The sequence below is a fragment of the Syngnathoides biaculeatus genome, chromosome 2 (genome assembly GCF_019802595.1).
Source record: "Syngnathoides biaculeatus isolate LvHL_M chromosome 2, ASM1980259v1, whole genome shotgun sequence".
NCBI classification, from domain to species: domain Eukaryota; kingdom Metazoa; phylum Chordata; class Actinopteri; order Syngnathiformes; family Syngnathidae; genus Syngnathoides; species Syngnathoides biaculeatus.
The window spans coordinates 29,722,148-29,746,682 of record NC_084641.1 but is presented as its reverse complement, the minus strand read 5'-3'; the positions used below and the strand labels follow the sequence as shown (position 1 = coordinate 29,746,682).

At 46.8% G+C, this 24,535-nt stretch overlaps 1 protein-coding gene across 1 annotated transcript in view; it reads right to left on the bottom strand.

The window, feature by feature from the left end:
- The window catches only part of LOC133495619 (membrane-associated guanylate kinase, WW and PDZ domain-containing protein 1), a 50,970-nt gene that overhangs the window by 14,470 nt on the left and 11,965 nt on the right, over nucleotides 1-24,535 (bottom strand). The window contains exons 3-11 of the mRNA XM_061810489.1: nucleotides 16,708-16,827; nucleotides 14,675-14,848; nucleotides 11,767-11,908; nucleotides 10,360-10,424; nucleotides 7,786-7,947; nucleotides 3,432-3,915; nucleotides 1,947-2,475; nucleotides 774-837; nucleotides 355-696 (exon numbers count right to left, since the gene is read on the bottom strand). Coding sequence (XP_061666473.1) covers nucleotides 355-696; nucleotides 774-837; nucleotides 1,947-2,475; nucleotides 3,432-3,915; nucleotides 7,786-7,947; nucleotides 10,360-10,424; nucleotides 11,767-11,908; nucleotides 14,675-14,848; nucleotides 16,708-16,827 — 2,082 coding nt within the window. The remainder of the gene's footprint in view (nucleotides 1-354; nucleotides 697-773; nucleotides 838-1,946; nucleotides 2,476-3,431; nucleotides 3,916-7,785; nucleotides 7,948-10,359; nucleotides 10,425-11,766; nucleotides 11,909-14,674; nucleotides 14,849-16,707; nucleotides 16,828-24,535) is intronic.

Below are 24,535 nucleotides of genomic sequence, written 5' to 3'. Positions count from 1 at the left end.
CAACAATCAAGTCTGTTCACACGGGTCGGAAACGGACCGTCGTAACGCCACACATCTGAAAACGTGGGCCGGTGGGAGATTCCAGATATCGATCCGGAGATCATCCCTTCAACGTGATTGGCTGTTCAAACGGACCACGCCCACTAACTCGTGCGAGGTCGAAAGTCACCAAAACATTCACAGAACACCTTCGACAACTGCGCTCGGGTGGCCAAAAACTGCTTTCGCTTCTTCGGAAAGTCCGATCGGAATGGAACTGAAATCTTTCACAACCGCGTCTCAGTCGCCGCGTCCGCCGCTCGGTTTTCGGTTTCTCACAAAGAACATCACATGAAATCTTTCTCACCGATTTACCTTTTACGTTCTCCAGATCCTGAGACGCGATGACGAAGCCGAATCCCTCGCCGAGCTTCCTCCTCAGCTCCACGTCGAACCCCCTGAGGGGTCGAGCCCCCTCTTCTTCTCCTGAAGCGGCATCCCGAAGACCTGGACCGATCCAGTCCTTGGGCTCCATGGTCAGAGTGACCGGAATGGACTCCAAGAAGCTGGTGCTCTGGATCAGCGAGGAACGCGTCGGCGTGGCGATCGACGTACGGGGGGCGGATAAGGCATCGGCGTCCGAGGCGCCGGGTGGGGGAGGGGGTCGAAGAAGAGGAGGGGGCAGTCTCCGAACGGCGCCGGGGGCTCGATTGATCCCTGACGACGACGGGACGAAAAAAATGGGAACAAGTAAAAAACTGAGAAGCAGTGAGCGCCGAATGTTCGCTTTTTACCTCCCCTGTACACCAACAGGATGACTTCTCCTTGTCTGGTGTGCTCCTGAAGAACCGTTTGTACCTGTGAAAATGGAAAATACGCAGAACTGGGAAAAGTACTCGATACCGTACTCCTTCACTGCAAGTTCCCTGTATCGCCATCCAAGTTTAAGCGTTATAGATATGGCTTATGTATATGTTTATACGTTTAACCCATTCGTGGGCAGCGTCTCAGTTTTGGGACATCACGATTTTCACGCATTACATCCGTCAGTATATCAAAATATTGAAGGGTTTTAATCTGATTCTGGTTTTTTGGACCATCTACTAAGAAAACCCAAGCGCCCTCTCGCGGACGGCGTCCCATTTTTGGGACGAGATTATAAATGAGTAAAGTTATCGTAATTTAACCATCAACGAAAAAGAAGTGTTATTTCCTTGACTGTGGCCTGTTAATTATCTCAACAAGATGAAAAATTGCCACCGAGCCCATGGATGGAATATATGTGCCGAGGAAGTGACTTTTGCCGCCCCTATTAGCGCTGCGCTAGCACTGTTCTAGCGTGTTGCTGCTGTTTTACTGGCGTGTCTCAGTGATGGTTTTATTTTAACCGGCCCTGTTAGCAGTAGCGCGGCGCTAGCGTTAGCGTGGTGCTAGTGTTAGTGCTAGGGCTAGCGCTAAACTCTTTCTGTGTACCGTCTGTCTTTGTAAATATCTCGTTTCCACATGGGGGGCTTGCGGCTTTCACACAGCTGCGGCGTGAGCATGTACCAAATGGTATTTCCTTTCCAAATGTACCCGGTGAGGCTCGTAACCAGCTGCGCTCTGTAGGCCGGGAATTACGGTATTTTCCTCGCAGCAGAAAAAGTTCCATTCTTTAGTCATTAGCAGCACAAGATGGGTTGGTTTGACCCAAAACCCAAAACACTGAAGATTTTTTTATTTAAAGAGCAAACGGTGACTTTGATGCTCATTCTTTCGACTTTTGTGTCACCTCAAAACTAGAGGAGAGAAAAAAGGGCCTTCAGATGGCAATATCATATTTTAGTTTTCAATATACAGCTATCAAACACCGTCCAAAGATGTGCAACTTGGTTAGCATTTGGTTGAAAATGTGAGAAACCGAAAAAGTAAAGAGCGCGGATGGCGCCATTCCTCGTCGCCAGCATTGGCTGAAGAAAAGTTTTTACCTGAGCAAGGCTGAGACTCTGGACGTCAGCTCCGTTTATTTTGACAACAGCGTCCCCTGGCTGCAGGGTGTTGCACTGCTTCCTGTCCCAGACTCTCCTGACCACGGTCGATCCGCCTCCCGGCCCGCTCGCCATCAAGCTGAACCCCAGACCTCTGTCCGCTTCGCTTTGCGCCAAAGCCACCGGCACCAGCTCGCCACCGGTGAACCCGGCGAGTCCGCCGCCAGGGGACGACATCTTGCCGGGACCGGCCGCGGGGCCGCCGTCGCCGCCAAAACCGTCGGAGCTGGCTCTCGGGCGTCGGCGGGGGCTCTCGGGCGTCGGGCCAGGTCGGAGGTGAGAGGGCTGCGGTCTGAAGAGGCGGGCGTGAGCGCCGCGGGAGCCGCCCGGCGAGGACGAGGGCCTTTGGGGCGACTGGGGGAGGGGCAGCGCGCAAGTGGACAGGTCGCTCTCCGAGGACTTGCCGTAACGTAAAGGATGCTGCGGTGTGGACAGGGAGTTGTTGTTGTGGTTACGAATCATTGATGCCCTGACGAAAGAAAATTATTCGCAAATTAGTCTCTTTTTTCCACATTACTTATTGACTCTTATGTTGATCATAATCATAATTCCTTCCCGTCCTGGCTTTGCTGTTCACGGATTAGTAGTCCCGTGTTTGTCAGCGGGGTTACACTCCAGAAAACCATGCGAAAGATAAAAATCTGTGAAGTAGCAAACATTATATTTATTTCACTCTGTATATATTTTAAAGCTCGATGCATGATACCGATACAAATTATTGTGCTGTAATTTCTGGCCTACAAGCCGCAACTTTTTTCCCCCACACGCTTTCATTTATGCGGTGATGCGGCTAATTTCTGCCCTTTTTTTCCCCAACGGCCCCATGGGGGCACTCAAGCGGAGAAGGTGAGAATGAGACTGGTGGAATATATGTGGCAAGGAAGTGACTTTTACCGGCCCTGTTAGCGCTGCGCTAGCGTGTTACTGCTGTGTTACTGGCGTGTCTCAGTGATATTTACCGGGAAGTTTTATTTTAGCCGGCTCTGTTAGCATTAGCACTAGTGCGGCGCTAGCGTTAGTGCTAGCCGTAGTGCGGTGCTGGCGTTGGCACTACCGTGGCGCTAGCGTTAAACTCTCTCTGTGTACGGTCTTTCTTCTTTCTTCGCATTTCAATGCGGGTTTCAATGTGGGCACTTGGGGCTTTTAGACAGCTGCGGCGTGTGCATGTACCAAATGGTATTTCCTTTACAAATGTACTCGGTGAAGCTTGTAACCACGTGCGCTCTGTCGGCCGGGAATTACGGTATTCTTTTTCTCCACTTGGGGCTGCCGTGTTCATGTTCTACACTGCAGTATCTGTGACTTTGAATGACTTTATGACTCTCTCGTGGCATCTCGACATAATTGGAACCCCCTTTTAGGGTGGGGTGTCTTGCGTTTGTGGACTTTGGCTATTGCTAGCCCACTGGGTGTGTATTTATTTACCTGTGTGAACCGATAGCAGAGACAACTTCGCTGTCACTCTGGCTCGCAAACGTCGGCTCAAGCGACTGCAGCCGGGCTAAACTTCTCAAGGAACGCGGCGGGCGCGTAAGGGGCGGAGAGGCGGTGTTGCTCAAACTGGAGCGTCTCAATGAGGACCGACGGCTGGCGTTGCCGTTGGCGTCCAGAATCCCGCCGGGCTCCAAGTAATCGGCGTGGAGCCCGTTAAAAAGATGGCCGTGGGGACTGGGCGTCAGGCGGCGGGATAGATGGTGAAGGGGCTCAGGCTGCGAGGTGGTGGGAAGTAGGACGGGGTCCTCGCCGGGGCTGTGTTTGGGGCACCCGTCCGGGTTGTACAGCATGGGGTATCCTCTCCTGACGGCGATGTCCACACTGTGGCCCACCGGTATGGACTTGAGCATCTCCACCACCTTCTTGTGCGACACCCCCAACACGCAAAGGTCATCGACGTACACCAGAATGTCCGCTGCGAAAACACAAAGAGACGCAACGGCGGTGACTTGACGATGGAAAGATGACGCTTTTACTTTCTTCGAGTGAAGTGACCGGGGCAATACCGTTTCGAGCCATATTTAGATGATATGCGGATCACCGCAAACTTACAACAGACTCCCAGAAAGTTTGTATGAGCCACCCGGGTGGCGTCGCGACAAGTCACCCCAGGCCCGAGCTGTCCACTGCGGACACAATTGAGTGAAGTGACTGGGGCGTTATCACCCTATCCTTTTGAGGTATATTTAGATGATACGCGGATCACTTTGAACTAACAACGGACTCCCAGACAGTATGTATGAGCCAGCCCGGCTGAAGTCGTCCGCCGCGGACACAATCGAGTGAAGAGACCGGGGCAATATTACCGTATCGTTTTGTTTCAACCCACATTTAGACGACGTGCAGATCACTTCTAACATACAACAAACTTCCAGACAGTACGTGTGAGCCACCCCGGCCGAAGCCAATCGAGCGAAGTGACCAGGGCAATATTACCTGATTGTTTCGTTTCATTTCGAGCCATATTTAGATGATATGCGGATCACTTCTAACTTACAACAGCCTCCCAGACAGTAAGCACGAGCCACCCGGGTGGCGCCGACAGGTACATCAACACATTTGTCAGCCCTGCCTTACATAAACAGATCTTTTGTTATACTCTGAGAGGATTATGTCCCACCCCCTACCCCCAACTCTTGGTTTTTTTTAGTAGCTGTATACACAACTCCCTGTAATTTGGAACCCACGAAGCTCTCGTCCTCTGCACCCGTGCAATCCACTTTTCACGACGAACCGGGTCTTTTTGAAAAGTATGAAGAGTGAATCCGTCCTCCGGAGCGTTCGAACAATATCCAGCAATACAGCGAGCCGGCATTTAGGCTAACACGAAGGAACAACGAGCTCCCTTCCAGCAGGTAAAACGAGTAGAAACAGACGAGACCACTTGAGTGCGCTACTGCCCTGTACATCACTTCCTGCTTCTTCTCGAATAGAAATACATCGAGAGGATTTTCATGGCGGGAGCGACATATATGTCAAAATCATGTTGTGTGGTGAAAAAAATGGATGGGTCCATGACGGCTGCCGTTTTTTTTTTTCCATTAATAACATACTAAAAATTATCCATTTCACGACAGAGGGGCTTTAAATTGTCGTACTGTTAACTTCCCGTGCACGCGCAGCACACTGTTTACCCCCTTCTCAAATTCTTCTTTTTTTTTTTTTTTGCACAGCTTCCTAAATTTAATGTTTAAGATCATCAAATCGATGCAAATAGCAGACAAAGTGAGTTGGAATTTACCATGGATAATCCCATTTGATACATTGCATTTTTATCAGATTGGACACGGATACACAGAATCGTCTCAATTTGTTCTGCTTCTCAAGAACGTTACGACATTTTGCTCTCGTAACTCCGGAAGAAGGCAATTTACTCCGCCGCCGTTTAGACGCGCGACTCCGTTTTGATGGCGTGGCCGCTAAATAGGCCGTCGCCGTTCTCGTTTCGCGCGGACAAGCCAAGCGGCTAATCCTCAATCGCGGCCCCATTAACAGATATCGGCGCGATCGGTCCCCGCGGGCCGTCTGCGCTCGGCTTCCCTTCGGTGGCCGTCGCCGACGTTTCCGCGCTGAGCGCGTTTACGTACGTCGGTCAGATCCACGCGTACCGTTGCGTATGTGCGTGATATGATAGCCGGATTAGAGCGCGGTACCCGGGGGGGGGGGATTAAGGACTGATTATGATATACACTTGCTCCAGGAGATCAGCAATTTCCAGTATAATCCTGAAGTGTTTGACAGAGATACAAAATGTTCAGCCGTCGATACGATACAGAATTTCAAGTCCTCACACTGCACGGTCGGCTGCTGAGCCGTGTTTCTTTTACGGATGAGCGTGCCGTGCGAAATGATCCATTTTCGTTGAAAAGATTTGAAAATGATCGCAGCCGTGCCTTGAGATACCAGCGACCGCCCGTTGGCGTTCTTTTTGCTTTGACCCCCGAGCAAAAATTCGAGATGCAAGCTTGGTTTGCCGGCCGTGAACTTTACTCGACTCCACAACAAGCAACAATTTGGATCATACTGAACAATATTTTAAAAAAAATTTAATGTGATTATATTTAATGCCACTCCCAGTTGACGTTTACAACCAAGCTAAACATAAAACAGAGAATTTGCATTAAATACAACCTAACAAGTTGAACAAAAAGGCCCTCACTATCTTAATGCTAATAAGAAGCACCATAGACGGGCTAACAAACGACATCTATGGCCCCGTGTTATAATACCAAATGATCGGTGAAAAAAAATACTGCAGCAACACATGTAGACAGACAATATACCAATACTGAGAGGCATAATGCCAAATGATATTCGAACAAAAATGCTGCAGCAACACATGTAGACATACAATATACCAATACTGAGAGGCATAATGCCAAATGATATTTGAACAAAATGCTGCAGCAACACATGTAGACATACAATGTGCCAATACTCACAGGCATGTACTAGTTATCCAGTGAAAATGGTCAATATTACTGCGGTTTACTGGGCCATTCACGGTTGTTGTGAAAGTCTTCTTCATTTGTGGCTACATGACTGCATTATACTGCCCCTCGGTGGCCAAGCCATACCCACCAGAAGAAGCTGCACTAAGTTACTGTAATCACGATGCATAAACTGATTATGTACCTTCAATTTAATAATGCTATTATTACTATATGCATTTCCACAGTGCTACATGGTAAAGTGCATTGTAATTGAACACATACTGTAACAACATAATTAAAGGGTTAATTGCTTCAATGTTTAAAATTACTGCAACTTTGATGCTAGTTTTGTTAGCCCTTCCACGGCGCTTTTCCTTGCGTGTTAGCATGAAGCTAGCAGATTTTCATCTGAAAAATTCACGCGATTTGGTCAAATACACAAACTTTACAGTAAAGTTCAACTGGGAGCGGCAATTAAAGAAAGCCATTAGAGTCGGAGTTTTGTTTTTTTTTTTATATTATTTTTAATAACTGTCGACTAGCTACCAAACTGCTGCTTATCGTGAACTTCGCTAGCCTTTGTAGCTCCATTTTTTTTTTTTTTAACATTCAGTTTCAGTCCAAAAAAAATTGTCCAAGGGATATGGTTCATATCTGGAAAAACTCAAATTCGAGTCACCTCTTAAGTGGAGACACCGCTATTAATATGACATTTTTGTGCACAAAATTTCTCCCCCCCAAAAAACATATTCTCAAGCACAACATTAAGTGCACCATAACTATAGGAGTCTTAGATTTTAAGATAATTTTATGCTTATGCTTGGAAATTGTCAGACAGTTCGGCTGAAAAAAAAATATATATATATATATATATATATATTGAACATACCTTTTATGACAAGTGCCCAACTTGGAGTTCCAATAAGCAGTGGCTTGGCCGATATTTTTCATTTTGTGTCGCAATCTAGAATTGAACTAAAAAGCGGCCTTCGGGCGTTACGCCGCCAGGTGGCAGCAGTGAACTTCACAACTTCCGGCTACTCGAAATTCAGTGAAGGTGAACTTGCGTGCCGCCCGGAAAGGTTTGTTGACGTATTATTTGATAATGTTATTACCATCTGCCATTTTTTTAATTTAAAAAAAATTTTTTTTTTTTTCAAAAACGCTGGTGTGTTTCGGAGGGGTTACAATGGATTACCAACATTCCCCCCCCCCCCACCAATGGGGAAAGTTTACCATTTAAAAACACAAGTCCAATAATAAACTAACCATAATAAAAAAAATAAATCAAGGTAGAACTAAATTCGGATGGTGGCGGTGTAAATCGGTCCTGCGCACGACGATGCAGTCACCTGTCTGGAGGTCCGGGGGTCCGCTCGAAGTCACGCTGTAGACCTGGAGGAACTCCCGCGGCTTGCTGCCCCCGACGATGTTGAAGCCGAAGCCCCTGACGCCCTTGATCAGACGCGTCCGCACGAGAAAGCCCCGAAGCTCCTCCGGGTGCTCGGTGAACCCTGGAAAGAAAGCCAAGGAAGAAAAAAAAAAAACAAAATATCTTCTTTTTTTTTTATGGCGATGGGCCTTGCGTCGGCACCAAAGAGCAGCAAAACGGTTTTAGTTTGTGCGACTTAATGGCTTGGGGGGGAGGGGGGGGGGTCAAAGTGCGCCAGATGGCACTTCCCGGAAATACTTGACTAAGTTTCTCGTGCACATAATTGAAGCCATCCATCCATTTTCCGTGGCGCTTATCCTCATCGGGGTTAGGGCTGAGCCGGAGTCCATGCCCAGCTCACTTTGGGCGAGAAGGTGGAAAGTTCAAGAACAAAGAAAATACATAATTCGACATCATCTTGTCGAAAGATTTCACACAAGTGCGCTGGGACGTTGCAAGGCAGGGGTCGGTCGTCACTTTAGGCCCATTTTTTTCATTTTTTGTTCTGAAAATTTCATTAATTTGTCAGCTTCAGATGCATTCGGGAAGAAGAAAAAAAAACACGCAGTTCAGGTATTGTAATGCCCTCAATGCAATTATTAATTGGATACATTTTTGGGAATTTTTGGAAATTGTTCAATGACCTTAAAATTTGATCATCATTTATATTGTATCGGGCGGCACGGTGTCGGCCTCACAGTTTTGAGGACCCAGGTTCGATCCCGGCCCCGCATGTGTGGAGTTTGCATGTTCTCCCTGTGCCGGGGTGGCTTTTCTCCGGGTGGGCACTCCGGTTTCTTCCCACATCCCAAAAACTCGCAACATGAATTGGACGCTCTAAATTGCCCATAGGTGTGATTGTGAGAGCGACCGCTTGTCTCTATGTCCCATGCGATTGGCTGGCGACCAGTTCAGGGTGTGCCCCGCCTCCTGCCCCTTGACAGCTGGGATAGGCTCCAGCACTCCCCGTGACCCTCGTGAGGATGAGCGGCAAAGAAAATGGATGGATGGGTTTATATTGTATCGCCAAATTTTTGCTAATTGCGGTCTGGCCCGTTCGTACTACTGGAGTTTGTTCACGATTCACAGTTTGCGAGTTCCCACATCACTTTGTGGCCATCTTGGCGCCCGGGACCGGCAGCGCATATACCGTAATTTTCGGCCGATAATCCGCAACTTTTTTCCCCACGCTTTCAACCCCGCGTCTAATGCGGTGATGCGGCTCATTTGTGCATTTTTTTCTAACGGCACTCGAGCGGAAAAGGTAAGCGTGAGACCGGTGGAATATATGTGGCGAGGAAGTGACTTTTACCGGCCCTGTTAGCGCTGCGCTAGTGGTAGCACTATGCTAGTGTGTTTCTGCCGTGTTACTGCCGTGTCTCAGGGATTTTTACTGGTATGTTTTTTTTTTTTTAATCCAGCCCTGGTAGCGCTGCGCTAGTGTTAGTGCTGTGCTAGCGTGTTGCTGCCGTGTCTCAGTGATTTTTACCGATATGTTTTTTTTTTTAAGCCAGCTCTGTTAGCGCCGCGCTAGCATTAGCACCACGCTAGCGTGTTGCTGCTGTGTCTCAGTGATTTATGTATGTTTTTTTTAACAGGACCTGTTAGCACTGCGCTAGTGTTAGCGCTGTGATAGCATGTTGCTGTCGCGTCTCAGTGATTTAGGTATGTTTTTTTAACCGGCCTTGTTAGCACTGTGCTACCGTGTTGCCACGGCTGTTTTTTTTTTTTTTTGTTTTTTGTTTTTTACCAGCCTGTTCGTGCTACCGTGTTGTTTCCACGTTAAACTAAGCTAAGGTATTAAAACTTTGAAAAGTCTTTCTGTGTACAGTCTTTGTAAATATTTCGTGTTTCAATGTGGGGACTTGCGGCTTTTACACACGTGCGGCGTATGTATGTATGTACCAAATGGTATTTCCTTTACAAACGTACTGGGTGAGCCTTATAATCGGGTGCGCTCTGTAGGCCGAAAATGACGGTATTCAAGTGGGGACTTTCATTTTAAATACAAGTCGTGCTTTTGCCATCAACCGATTACAGTCAAAACATTTCCGTGGGGGTGTCGCTCATTCCCCGTGTTGGGGTTCACCAATTTACCCGAAATTTTCCATCGCTTTCTGCAGCAGATCACGTGATAACGGCGCCCGTCACATGACCGACAGCGTACGTGTTGACCCTGCCACCGGGCTCGAAGCCGGGAGGCGGTCAGGGGTTTCCTAGACCTAGACGGAAAAAAAAGGGAGAAAAATCCCGCCCCATAGAATATTTTGCGCCCGCACGGGCCTGGCGCCGCGCCACCGGCGCCGAGCTTTCGGCCTTAATCGCTCGGGTCGAGCCGAAAATCTCCCCGCGTCTCATTTGACTTCGAGCAGCTGCCTTGCGGCTGTTATTTCCGTACTCGACAAATATGCAGCGTCGTTTACGCCGCGGCGCCGGTGGCCCGGTAATGACGTGCAAAAGTGGCAGCGAAAGGGAAGACACAAAGAGGGCTCACATTGGGTTTTGTAGACCGGCTCCCCGCTCGCGGCTCGAGGACTCTGCCAGCTGGTCCTCTTGTGGCTTTTTGGAGACAAAGCGGAAACTAAATGAAAAGAAGCATCAACGCACTGCCCGCACCGCACGCAGACACACGGCAGCCTGGACCAAAAAAAAAAAAAACAACGGCGAAGGGGTTGGGGGGGGGGGGTATGTAACCGTGTCCAAAACGCAGAGTTTGGGGAGACATTTCGGGGGTATTTTCACCGCTTCTCTAAAAGAAAACATTTGTACAGTTGTGCCTTGACCGACGGGTTCAGATGATGCATCTCAAATATTCTTTTCCAATTGAAATGAATGGAAATTCCATTCATCTGTTCTCTCCTTCCCCGAAAAAAAAAACGCTAAAATAAAATTGCATTTACGGCTTTTTAAAGACAAAAACTGCGCTTGTTAATAATTATACAGTATAAACGTTCATTGATTCCACAATTATGTACAATGTAGATTAATCAGATTTTGGCCTTAATTACCGTAATTCCCGACCTACACAGTGCACCTGGTTGTAAGCCTTGATACACAGAAAGAGCCCCGCGCTAACGCTAGCGCCGCATAAGCCGCAGGGTTGAAAAAGTGTGAAAAAAGTCGCGGCTTGTAGGCCAGAAATGACAGTAAACGGACTCTTTCTGTGTACCGAGGCCTATAACCAGCTGCGCTAACGCTAGCGCTGCACTAAAGCTAACATCGCGCTAATGCCGCATCACCGCATAAACCGCAGGGTTGAAAGCGTGTGAAAAAAGTCACGCCTTGTAGGCCGGAAATGGTGGTAAACAGGCCTTTTTCTTTTGTGACAATACTGGTACTGATGTATGAGTGCATAATATACAGTATATATTGTATATGGATTTATAGCTACATGGAGACTCCTCAGTAATCACAGTAATATTAGCTATTACTCACAGATGTTAAAGGATATATGCCGGTGAGTATTGTGATATTGTCGGTATTCATGTGTTGCCCCATTGTTTGTTTTCAAATATTTGCTGCTTAAAAGGTTTATAACACCACGACACAATGCTATTTGTTCGCATTTTGCGTCGTTTGTTAGCATTAAGCTAAGCTAAGGCAAAGCAAGGCAGAAGGCGTAATTCGCTTTGACAATAAACGTGAAGCGATTAAAGCCTTTTTGTTTGCTAACCGCTAAAATGTTGCGCGAGTCGAGTCGGAGTTGAGTCACGTTCAACCGTCGCCACGCAGAGCTCGTACCTTAAGTCGAAGCAGAAAAAAATCGTCCGACCCTGGAAAAAGTTTGGTTTGGGTCTCGGGTATCTCAAAGTACTTCTGTATACTTTGTGTATTGATGGTTGACTTCATCAGGTTGCGGCTGACAAGAGCGCATCCCTTGGATTGAAACGAAAGCACTCACTCCACGTAGAGGCAGCCTCCCGGGTCGCTGAAGGCCTGCTCCCAGCGATCCGCCGCGGCGCCGTTGCCGAGGAACCCGTTTTCCAGGACGCACCCGACCCCGTCGGTTGACGCCCGCCGCCCCCCGGGTGGGCGACGTCCACCTGCGGGAAGGGTGACGGGTTGAAAAAAAAAAACGAGGGGAAATTCGGTCTGGAAACACACGCAGGAAAAACCTGATGCCGGCATTTCGTGCAGAGGCTGAAAAGACCCGAGGTCAGCGGTTCTGTCGATTTCCAACTGGGTCTCAAGAGGCAGGCGGTGTGTGACTGTGCATGCACACTGGAGCATCTATTTTTGTGCCTAATTGTCCTTGTAGACGTCCTTCAAGGTGGATCTAAACCACGTTAAGCTCGGGTCGACGCCGATTCGCCGACCCACACGCTTTTCAGGAAAGTGAAGAGAGACGACCCCGTTCCTCTTGGACCGATCTCTAATGAACCGTTTCAAAGGGGACGGCCGTCCAGAAGTGCTTCGAATCCGACCGCCCACCCCGAAAAAACAAAAAGCAACAATTTCGAGTTTTCATTTGCATTTTTAGCTTCGTTAGCCAAGTTTGTAACAAAAAACAAGCCTGCGAGTGTTGTGATCTTGCCCCAGATAGGCCCCTCTGCGAGGTTTCCACGTTCGCCTGGGTTTTCTCGAGATACTCCGGTTTGCTACCACATCCCCAAAACACGCCTGGTAGGTCGACCGAAGACTCTAAATTGCCCGTAGGTGCGACTGTGCATACGACATGTGGTCTGTTTCTGTGTGTCCTGCGGTTAGCTGGAGACCAGCCTGGATCCCGTCCGAAGATAGCTGGGACAGTGTCAAGCCAAACGCAGGACTTCGAGGCAGAGGCATAATGTCCAATGTGGTTTTTTCCGGAAACTGGGTCATACACGGTGTAGCGGTCCGACAAGGCATAGGCACAGAAACGCTAGGCTAGGCGGAATCCAAAAGACCTACAGAAAGGGTTCGATGACTCTGAAGCAAACTAACTAACTCAAAATGAAAGGATCAAACAAAAGGGCACGGAATCCCTGTGACTAGGGTTACTCTAACTTACGCGTAGAAGCGGAGAGTCCCACAGGCAGTGAATGCAACTCACTAACGCAAGGCAACGAACTGGCAAATGCCAGTGACAAAAAGTCCAACTTCAATGTCTGTCTAATTACAGTCCGGATGGGAAACCTGGCCAGGCCACGCCCCTCTTGGCAGTGGCCAAGCCTTGCTCATGACAGGATTTGGTCCAGCACCCTTGTGAGGATAAGCGGCTCGGAAAATGGATGGATAGATAATAATGGGGCAGGTTTTGAAATTTCAGAGCCTGACCAGTGGATAGTAGCATTCAGGAAGACTCATAATAACAACATAATAACTTGGTAATATATCATAACGTAAGCAGTCACTGATGGTGTAGTGTTACACACGCCTGACTTTGGTGCGGGCAGCGCGGGGTCGATTCCCGGTCAGTGATGGTGTCGATATCTGCCCTGCGACTGACTGGCGACCAGTTCAGGGTGTAGTGGCATGGATAACGAATGAATGAATGAATAATAAGACAATATAATAACCTAATAGCAAAGAGTAAAAGGGTCCACCCCATCCGACTTGGCTCCATGACCGCCTCAGCCGGATTTGCGGGGCTCAATCAGCAAGCGATCAAATGCGCACTCAAAATTAAAAACGGGGAACCGGGCGGACGTTACACAATCTGCTGCCTTTCGAGACGCCATTTTATTTCATTTGCCCTTCCGCCCCTTTAAGGAATCGCAGGACTTAACCTCGCGCTTGACTTGGCCTGAGGGCAGCCCGACCTCGGCCAATCAATGAAGCCGCAACTAATAATCGATTCATTTAAAACGCACACGACGGGTCGTCCTGCATTTTGAGCGCACCATCCGGGACAGTTCACAATTCAGCTTTTCTTGTGAAAATCTTCAATAAATTCGGTCAATGAATTCATCTAAAAAAAAAAAACCCCAATAAACAATGGCGCCTTGACTAAGGAGCTGAATCTGTTCTGTTGGCGCACTTGCAACTCGAGGCACGTGTATGTCAAATCTTCTTTCCCCATTGAAATGAGTGGAAATGCCATTCATCTGTTCCAGCCTCGCCAAAAACAAGCAGCAAAACCTGCAACCAAAAACTGTTTCTGACAGTTTTTATGGAAAACTGCATTCTATAATTTTACGCTACTAACAAGCAAACATGGTGAAGCAGCATTTAGCGATTATGCTGCACACAGAAATTGAAAAAGTTGCCAACAGAGGTGAGGTCAGCCCCAAGTGTGAATATTTTTAAATCCAGGTTGAAAACTCTTCAGTTTTTTCTCATGCTTTTTAGAATATGCCCACTTTTTGATCATATTTACTTGCACTGTATGCGGTTTTAATTGTCTTTTTAAAAAATATTTTGCTTGTCATTTTTATCCCGATTTATATGTTTTATCTCTTTGCTTTCAAATGCCTTTCATGATGTGATTGTGTATGAAATGCGCGATACAAATAAATTTGTTTTGCTTTGCTTTACTACAAAAATAGATATTCAAAATACACATGAACATAATGACATGTATCGAAAAGAATTAACGTTTGGGCATCATGAATAATTCATTGCGACTTATGCTGTGTGTGACTCGGCCACCAGGGGGTAGCAAAATACAGTCATGAAGGCACAATCGAAGATGACTTTCATAACTACAGAAAAGTAAGCGACAGTAAAATGCTGCACCATTTGTGTGGTTTTTTTTTTTTTTTAGAAGAATCAAAAGTATATACCGCACGTTTGAGAGTATCGCTAAAGTGTTGTTATAAATCAATCATTATCATTGTAATTGATGATTGAAATGTAGGTCAGCGCTTCAGATCGTGGGTGGTACTTGCCCCGGAGGCCCAGGTCCTCGTCGCCGCGCTCCGCTTCGCTCACGGCTTTCTCCAGGTGGCTGAGCGACTTGCTGCGCGTGCGAAACTTTCTGAGGAGCTTGCGGTGTTCCTGGTAGGTGATGGGGGGGCTGTCGGTGCCGACGTGAACGGGGCGAGGCGTGCCGTAGTAATTCCCTGAGACAAACACAGCCACGTCTTGCCTTGGCAGATGCGACCGGGAGTACACACGGAAAAATATCGGTAGTACATTTGACGAAACCCGAAAACAAAAGCTGGGTGGATAAAAGGAGGAGCTCTTAAGTGACAAAACACATTTAAGATGACAAAAGAAAAGACGGCAAAATAATAGACTTTAATTTCTATAAAAGCCGCAGTGAAAAATACATTTTGGGGCCCAAATTTAAACGTGGCAAATGGCTAACCACATATTAATTACTGAGGAAGTTCTTTCGTTTAATATTTTTGACTTGGACTTGAACTGCTTTGTTCATTTCTGATTGTAATTTATGAGAACACACACTAATAAAATAACTGAATATAATGGTTAAAAAATAATCCACAGTTTGTGCATCGTGATTTCATGCATTCGTTCCACCGGTGCAGGGGCAGACCAAAATGCAGGACTTCAAGGCAGAGGCATAATGTTAATGCTAGTTTTTCTGTTGTGTGCATGTTAGCCAACTGAAGGCAAAATAAGGCATGCAGACATACTGTAAATTATCACAAACCAATGACAGTAAATACACAAAGAAGACAGGTATGTTTTCATTTGGTTACGTTGTCTGTCTACATGTGTTGATGCACCGTTTGTGTTGAATATCCATTAATTAAATGGTTATAACACCACATCATCACCTGGCTTGAAATTTGGCAGGGAATTGCCTTGATTTTTGCTTCAGTAACTTTTGACCGAGCCAGAACTTGACGGTTAAGAGTTGTGACTTTCACCGACCTCTGCTTCAAAACTACAAGAGATAAAATGACGATGCAAAACTTTGTAGTATATCCGTGAAAAAAAAAAAAAAAAATGTTATTACACAGCCTATGAAAATCCGGTGACTTGTATGAATCTGTCGCAGCTTCTGAAGAAAAGGTCACCTTTCCATGGACGATGTCAACATTGGACGGCGGGACACAAAGCCGCTGGTCCCGACTTCTTAGCCGAAGCTACGCGTCCGTCCGTCGCTTTCGCACGTGAGTGGGGGGTAAAGTGATCGAAGCGCATCGCTACTCTTAAAAGTATCAGAAATGACGGACGCTGATACGGGCGACAGTTTCAGTCAGGCGCGGGACACTAAGCCGGACCAAAAGTTCTGCGGATCAAGTGGTCTGTTTTGTAATTTACAATATGAAAATCCTTTTGGCACATTTTTCCTTTTTTTTTTTTTTGTTAATCCCGACTAAATAATGGTTTAGGTCCTGAATACATGAAGGAAATGCTAATGGAATATAAACCCGGTAGAGCTCTGAGATGGGCAGAAACAGGTCCAATAGTGCAGAGTCCAAAGCAAAGGTGGCGAAGCAGCGTTTAGCCGACAAGCCGCACGTAAATGGAAGAAGTTGCCAAGAGAAGTCACGTCAGCGACAAGTCCGGGTTAAAAACTCTTCATTTTTCACAATTTTTAGAACGGTTTCTTGCACTGTAAGCTGTTTTCATTTTTGTTTTGTTTTAAGTATATTTAGAGGCTTTTTTTTTTTTTTTTTTTTTGCTTTTAATCATGTAAATCAGATTGAATTACCCTGTGTATGAAACCCGCTATATGAGTAAATTTGCTTTGCTGTAACTCGGTCGATTTTTCTGGTATCCATACTTTGGATATTTTTTCTTCTGGTGACTTTGTACTTTTATTCCTTACATTTTTACCACAAATACCCGTATTTTTTTTTTTTTTTTTTTTTACAAATGAGCTCGTAACTTTTAAAACCTTCCAAGGTGAGCGGCGACACGACATCCGCCGCCTTCACGGAGTACATATCTGTACGTATATTCAGTATTACGGTAGCGCTCGCTGCCATCCCTCGACCGGTCTTACCTTTAAACTTTCCGCTCTCCAGTAGCGCCCCCGACCCCTCCAGAGAGAAAAACTCCTCGACGGACACGAAGTTATAGTCCGTCCCGGAGATCTCTCCCGCTCTAGGCGGTCTGGTCGTACCTGAGGCAGGGAAAGAGGACGTGAAAAATGGATTCACGAGGCTGCAAGCGCTGAAGACCTCTTAAGTGGGGACACGTCAATTAATCAAGGCCGCTTGCTTTCATCCGGGGCTCATAAATCAGGACAAAGCTCCGAGTTTAAGATAAATAACAACTCGGCAAGCATAAAATAGTCCCCAGTACATCGGCTGAAGTGATCCATCCATCCATTATCTGAGCCGCTTATCCTCACCGGGGGGGGGGGGTCGCGGGTATGCTGGAGCCAGTCCAAGCTAATATGTGAGATGTGGTGTACACCCTCAACTGGTCGCCAGCCAATCACAGGACAAATACACACAAACAACCATTCACACTCGCCTTCTCACCTAGGGGCAATTTTGAGTCTTCCGCTCATAATTCCAATTTTTTCCTCTGCAACGTCCGGTCTGCCTGATTTACTCAGAGATGAAAGTGGACTTTCCTGAAAATTCCTGAAAATACAAATGCGAGCACCAGATGTGCAAAGTCCTGCTTGGGGGGGGTCTGGGGGCACCCCCCGTAAAACATTTGAAAAAATGGATGGCTGTGGTGCATTCTGCCAATATCTGTGAAGAAAATTCAGACAAAAATTGAAACCAAAATTTCTAAGTCCTGACCAAAAAAAGGTCCCCAAGGGCCAAGTCCAGATTTTTTTGCCCCCCATCGCCCTATCACTGGATAGCACAAAATCACATTTGTCATTAAAATATTTTTAAAAAATAAAAAAAAAATGAAAATGAAAAAATACATTTATCTTATGACAAATGGGTAAAGTGAACTATTCAGTAAAAAGACATCTAAAATTGTCCTCCCCCCCCCCCCCCACATTACGCGTATTGTAGTATAGCTATACAGTAGAATATACCCGAAAATATATCCCAGGATTTCTACACTGTACAGCAAAACATGTTGAGAAGAAGAAGTTGATCTGTAGTAATTACTATGAACTATTAATTAACTTGTTACGTCGCGTTGTACTAATATACTCCACCAGATTGCTCACTATCTTAGATATAGTAATATTCGTGGTATAATGAGTTGCCTTTAATATTTTGATACATACAGTATATGAGTTTAACTGACCTACCAGGTTTGTCGACCTTTTTAATGTAAAAAAAAATCTCCGTTCAAGTCCTTTTCCTCAGGCCACGACCACTTGAACGCGTTGCTAACGCCTGGCCGATCGCGCGTGAATTACTTAACACGAAACGCTATTAAATTACTCGACATCCGATGATTAATTCTGCCTTTTGTGTGCACACGTGCAACCTTTGTGGCCCCCGTTCTCGCCGAAATTTGAAAATTTCCCAGATATGGCGAGGTCATGAGAATGCGAGGGGAGGGGCGTTACCTCAACGTGGCTACGCTCGTGAAAGCAAAACAACAAACTCAAACGCGCGTTCGCTCAGTGTTGTCAAATCACGTCCGCATTCGTTTTAGGCAATTTTTCCTCAATTTTCCTGAGGAATTTTCATGAAAACTTGAAAATTCAAAAGGACTTTCATCACTGCTTGCTAATCATTGAGTCAAATGTGAACAAAACCCCAATCAAGACTGCTTTGTTGTCCCAGTTCGAAAATGTTTTGCGCTCTTCAGGCTGCCAATGATGCAGGCAACTCGTTTAGCGATCGCGGCCGGATCAATGAGAAGTGAATAAATATTAATGAAGGTACTGTGAAAGTCTTGCTATTGCCACTGCAAAGATGATCAATGACCTGTCATCATAAATGATTCACATTGACCTTGGCCTGAAACAAGGGGGCCACGTCATTACAGGAACACCGAAGTCGGAAGCAAAACCAAAGTCCTCATTGTGCCGTATTTTCATTTGGCAGGGGTACAAATCTGCAGAGCAGAACAAAAAAAAAACAAAAACCTCCTTTTCATTTGGACCCGCTCTTGCCACACACCTCATCTGACCTCACGAAGAGTCAATTGTCTCCCAAGACGAAATCACCCTGATGAGCCTGTTACAACACCCCAACCCCCACCCCCCCCCCCCCCCGGGGCGGTGCTGGGGGGAGGCCGCGTGTCGAACACTCGGGGAGCCGATAAAAGTGATTCACGACGGCGGGACAATGACACAGAACTTGGCAACGCGCACGTAAACCTGTGAGATCATCATCCATCTGAACGCTCTTATTGTAGCACGAGAACTGTTGCGCATAATTTCTCAGTTCCGACTGCAAAAGTTATCTGCCAGGGGCCTAAGACGGCGGGCTGCAAAGCATCACCTGACCGCCGGACAAATACGGAAGAGGTCTTCAATTCGCCCATGAGGAGGGCGGGTTCGGCAGACCAGCTGCACCTCCGAACCACGTTCTGATCCAGCCTCACCGTTGACCATTTTTGGATTCCTTTCTCAGGTTGTCATCTTTTTCCATCTCAGCCCATCCGGTGGATCTTCCTCTCCATCTCCAACTGTCCTCAGGTCCTCCCTCACCAAATCCATCAACCTTCTCTTTGGTCTTTCTCTTCCTTGGTAGCTCCATCCCCGTCACCCTTCGGCCAATTCGCTCACTCTCTGGCCTCTGGACATGTCCAAACCATGCAAGTCTGCTCTCTCTCTCTCTCGAACCTCGTCTCCAAAACCTCCAACTTTGTCCGTCCCTCCCTCTCATGAGCTCATTTCTAATCCTATCCAAGCTTCATTTCCGCTATCTCCAGTTCCGCTTCCTGTGGTTTTCCCTCAGTGCCGCCGTCTCTAATCCGAAATACAAGGTGACAAATGGCGACGCGGATGGCGGCACCAACGCAAACACTGAAGTAAACGTTTCTTCAAGGCTTCAGCAGTGTCCCGATAAACCTGCTAGAGATCAGCAGGGCGTCTGATCTAAAGCATGTTTGTGGTGTCGCCGGGTCACGCTCTGGGTCGCACAGCCGCTCGGAAAGAGAACGATTCGGGCAAGAACAATCGAAACAATAATTCGAACAGCCCGGCAGCCCGTTGCCGAAAACGGAAGAAAAGTTCGAGGTCAGGCGCGCTCCATTTGTTGCCCATGAGAATGATGTCGTAGCCGTTTCGCGGGCACGATCGCGTATTCCGTGGCCACGCGTTTCACTGTTGTGCCGCATTCAGTCCGGCGCGTGACGGAGGTCTCGCCTGAAATCGGGAGGGAGGAGAGAGCGAGACGTCTCAGGAAACGTGCAACACGGGGGTCGTCCGTTATCTCAGTCTGCTCCCGTTTTCGGGCTTATTAGCGAGCTTCCTGATCCATCTGCTGATACTGGAGCCGGCGGATTAGAATGCTGCTGCTGTAATAAAGTCTTTTCTTAGGTCCTGTGCTTGTGAAATGGATCAAGGTTCTTTTGTTCTCTCCGGACACGACGTCCATATGCCCCCCCACCTGCCCCCAGAAATACCAAGCAAAAGCAGAGCAACCTTTACGTACCGTTCTAAATATTTGTATCTATTTTGCACACAGTACGTTTCTCAATCATTTCTCACGATTCATGAAATTACTGTTTGAACTAACAGTTGTTGTTTTTTAAAATCATGAATAGCCTGTATGACATTAATAAATAGATGACTCACGCTCAATCAATGCTTCCGAGAAAAGGGCAAGTTTTACATGACTCATTTTTCAATGAAAATACAACAAATGTTTAAAATGTACCGTATAAATCGTCTGTCCGTCATTCATATTATTTACATCTCGAGTTTTACAATCGACTAATCACCCTCTCCCGTCTGCTGCCATCGCCAGCATCTCTGAAAGCGGTGAAATGACCTGGCCCACAAAGTCCTTGCGGGTCAGAGAGTACAAAAGTAAACAACGGTGGTTAGCCTCAGTCGCTTCGGCTATTCCGAAAAAAATTAAACCAGCAAAAATGGGATGTCTAATAATACGCAGGCAACAACTGCGATCAGAATCAGAGTCAGCTTTAATAGCCAAGTGTGTAAAAAACACACAAAGAATTTTTCTCCGGCAGTCGGTGCTGCCCTGGTACGACATTCGGGACAAAGAACAAGAGACAAGAACTCACAAGAACTTGGTTCACATCACAACACGCAGTGTCATAATACGCTTCAAGTATCGGAGATATAGTATTTTACAAGAAAGAGACCGCTTGCAAAATATAAAATCCACAAATGCAATAAAATGTAGGAATAACAAAACGGAGAAATGCTCAATTTTTTGGGAGGTGGGCTTCAATGTCCACTCTTACAACACTCTGCGTGACTCAACACGACGTCAGACACCCAACATATTAGTTTATCATTAGTTTTCTAAATTTTTGTCGACGACACTCATGGTACAGCGTGTCCTCGCGTGGAAGCCGTGTTTTCGCTATATGACAAGACTTTGCTGTAATCTATTTTCCAAAAGGACAAATCTTGCGACAGACTCATGTGGCGCTAAGTGCAAGGCAGGAGCAAAGCCGGCGTAAGAGAAAGAGAATGAAATGTTTTGGGATCATTTCGCACTTGCAAAAGCAAACTGGGGTGTTTTGTCTTCTGCAAAGCACGAATCGCAAGTCTGCGGTCAAGTAAGCACGTAAACGTCAGCTCATTTGCCGCAGGTAGTCAACGATAGACTTCTGCTGCTTTCGAGGGTTTCATTCCCATCCTGAGGCGACAACTGCAAACCCGACACCCTGGGTACCCAGACATTTTTTTTTACCCCAAGATCTATTTTTCAAGCAGCCAGCCTCTCACGAGCTAACCATGACGGGGGTGGAGACGCTCCCAAATTTTTTTTTTTTTTAGGTTAATGTTATGTTGCCTCCGATATTTAATATACAGAATTAGCTTTTTGTGCACTTGTATTGTCTGTGCTGTGTCATCCCGGATCAGGCTGTGCAAAAGTGGAATTTTCACATGACACACCATCTCATCCTGCACTTTCTACTTTGGCTTGAGACCGGACCTTTCCCACTCGGAAAAGGGAAAATCTCATCCGGTTTAACTACTTTTTCTTCGATTATTCGCATACTCCGACAGTTATTGCTTCTTAAAACAACAGCATTTATTTATTTTTTTATTTTCTCTATTAATATCAAAAGTAAACGTAAGCAGCAGGTCTAGCTCGTCTTTGCTCTGCGTTGCCCAGACTGTGTTGCGAACTAAAGCAGCGGTGGTGGACGCTGTCGGTGGCGCAGCTGTAAAGCGTTGGCCTCACAGTTCTGAGGTCCAGGGTTCAAATCCCTGCCCCGGAACCAAAATGGAGTCCCATAGCTTCACTAGTAACCGTAACATAGTTCTCAGTTGTTGCACGGTTTCAGCAATTGGCGTCAATCTTCAAGCAATGCAAAATATATTCAGAGTCAAAGCTATGATTTCACTTCATAGGGATGTTAAGTGATTTAGGAAAGTATATTCAGGAAGGCGGCACGGTGGAGCAGCTGTAAAGCGTTCGCCTCACAGTTCTGAGGTCCAGGGTTCAAATCCCGCCTCCACCTCTGTGGAGTTTGCACGTTCTGCCTGTGCCCGTGTGGCTTTTCTCCGGGTGGGCACTCCGGTTTCCTGACACATCCCAAAAACATGCAACATTAATTGGACACTCTAAATTGCCCTTAGGTGGGATTGCGAGTGCAGTTGTCTATATGTGGCCTACGATTGGCTGGCGACCAGTTCAGGATGTACCCTGCCTCTTGCCCGATGACGGCTGGGATCGGCTCCAGCACTCTGACAACACTTGTGAGGATAAGCGGCTGAGAAAATGGATGGATGGATGGATGGCTTTTTAGTGTGGTGAATCGTGACATTTAGGGGATATTTTTTTTTTTTTTTAAATCACTGTCAGATGTCAAATTTGACCCGGGCAGTAGATAAGGGTTCAAATTCAGCGTCAAATCCCCATGATGACATCTGACAAGTGAGCAATTCTGCTCCTCCCCTGCGGACAAACGCGGCGTCTCCAGCTGATACGGCGCAAGTCTGGGACTCATTATCGATGCACCCTCCGAAGAGATCGACAGCGCTCACGGGGGCCACAGGAAGGCTTTCAGGACGGATTATTGACATGGCCTCCGCGGAGGCTTCGTCCTGATCCTTAGGGACGGGATTGAGATAAAGACTGACGAGGTAATTACACCAAAGTCCGCATCAACCGGGAGACAACGCCGTCCGTCAAGATCGCCGCCCGCAAACCGCTAATGATGAGCGTCACGGTTGAAAAGTCCACGTACGCTCCCTCTTATGACAACACAGCCGGCGTACGAAAATGAGCAAATGATCACGATACGCATCTCTGAGTGGAATTAGAAATCTTGTTCTATGTTCATCTGCGTTAGGATACGACAGTCACGGGAACCGCAGCGCTGCCTTGAGATGCGAGTGACCTGATTTGAGATGCAAGCCATCATTTGGATCATTTGTTTTGCTTTGACTTGCAAAAGGAGAGAAATTGTGCTAGCATCACGGGAAAAGACAGCGACAAGCTAACAAATAGCCTCGGATCTTTAGACAAGAAAAAATTTGGAGCGCCTGACAAAGACAATATCAAAACGCTTACTTAAAAGCATAGAACGGGGCAGAAAACTCATCATTTTTCAGGACTACGTACTGATTCATAATTTGTAAAAAAAAAAAAAAAAAAAAACATAATTTGCCCGCAGATATAAAGTTACGGGTGTGGTCCACCAGTCATGCCTGCAGAAATAAAGTTGTGAGTGTGTGTTCTGTTTATAATTATGAGTGTACCCCTTTAAGAGCGGTGGGGGGCGGTGTCAGGTAAACTAGAAAGTAGAAGTAGGCTGAGCAGCAGCTCGTTGTGCTTCCATGTTTAAAAAAAAAAAAAAGACGTCAGGCTGTGGTTCACTGCGCTGGATCGGTTTTCATGCGCGCTGAGAGTGTGCGACAAGTGCGCAATTGCGCAGTGGCGCAGCTTCGAGGGAACATTGGTCAAGATTACACAAAATAAGCGACAAATTTCAATATCTATGTATTTCTACTCATAACCAATTTTACGCGCGTGATTTTTCATGCTCGACTGTGCGATCAAATCATAGTGATTGACGTACCCAATAGTCTTAATTGGTGAAAACATATGGAAGTGGGGCGGAACGGTGGACCAGCTGTAAAGCGTCAGCCTCACAGTTCTGAGGACCCGGGTTCAAACCCGGTCCCTCCTGTGTGGAGTTTCCATGTTTTCCCTCTGAAAGTGTGGGTTTTCTCTGGGCACTCTTATGCCCTCCCACATCCCAAAAGAAGACTTTAAATTGCCCATAGGTGTGATTGTGGGGGGGTGTCTCCACTTGCCCTGCGATTGGCTGGCAACCATTTGAGGGTGTACCCTGCCTCCTGCCCGTTGACAGCTGGGAGAGGCTCCGGCACTCCCCGCGACCCTCGTGAGGATAAGCGGCGGAGAAAACGGATGGATGGAATACGGAACTGGAACCATGAGAGGAACGGCGATTCTTACTCGTTTGAGTCAGTGTGACCGAGGTGGACGGGCCCAAAAAAATGGCAAAACCTTAAATTGCTCATTCATTCATTACCTGGGCCCCTTATCCTCACAAGTGCCGTGGGCATGCTGGAGACCATCCCAGCTATGTTTCAGGCGATGGCGGATTTGAACCCGAAGACGATTTGCGATATGGGGGGCTTTGCTTTGCAAGCAAGGTCACGGGAGGAAGTTAAATCATTTCTCAAGGTACCGCTGTACAATTTCCTTCGACTGTCCAGCGCCAATCCGCAACGGACGCTTCCTCGAGGCCAATTCCCCGTCTGGGTTATTTGTAGCCAA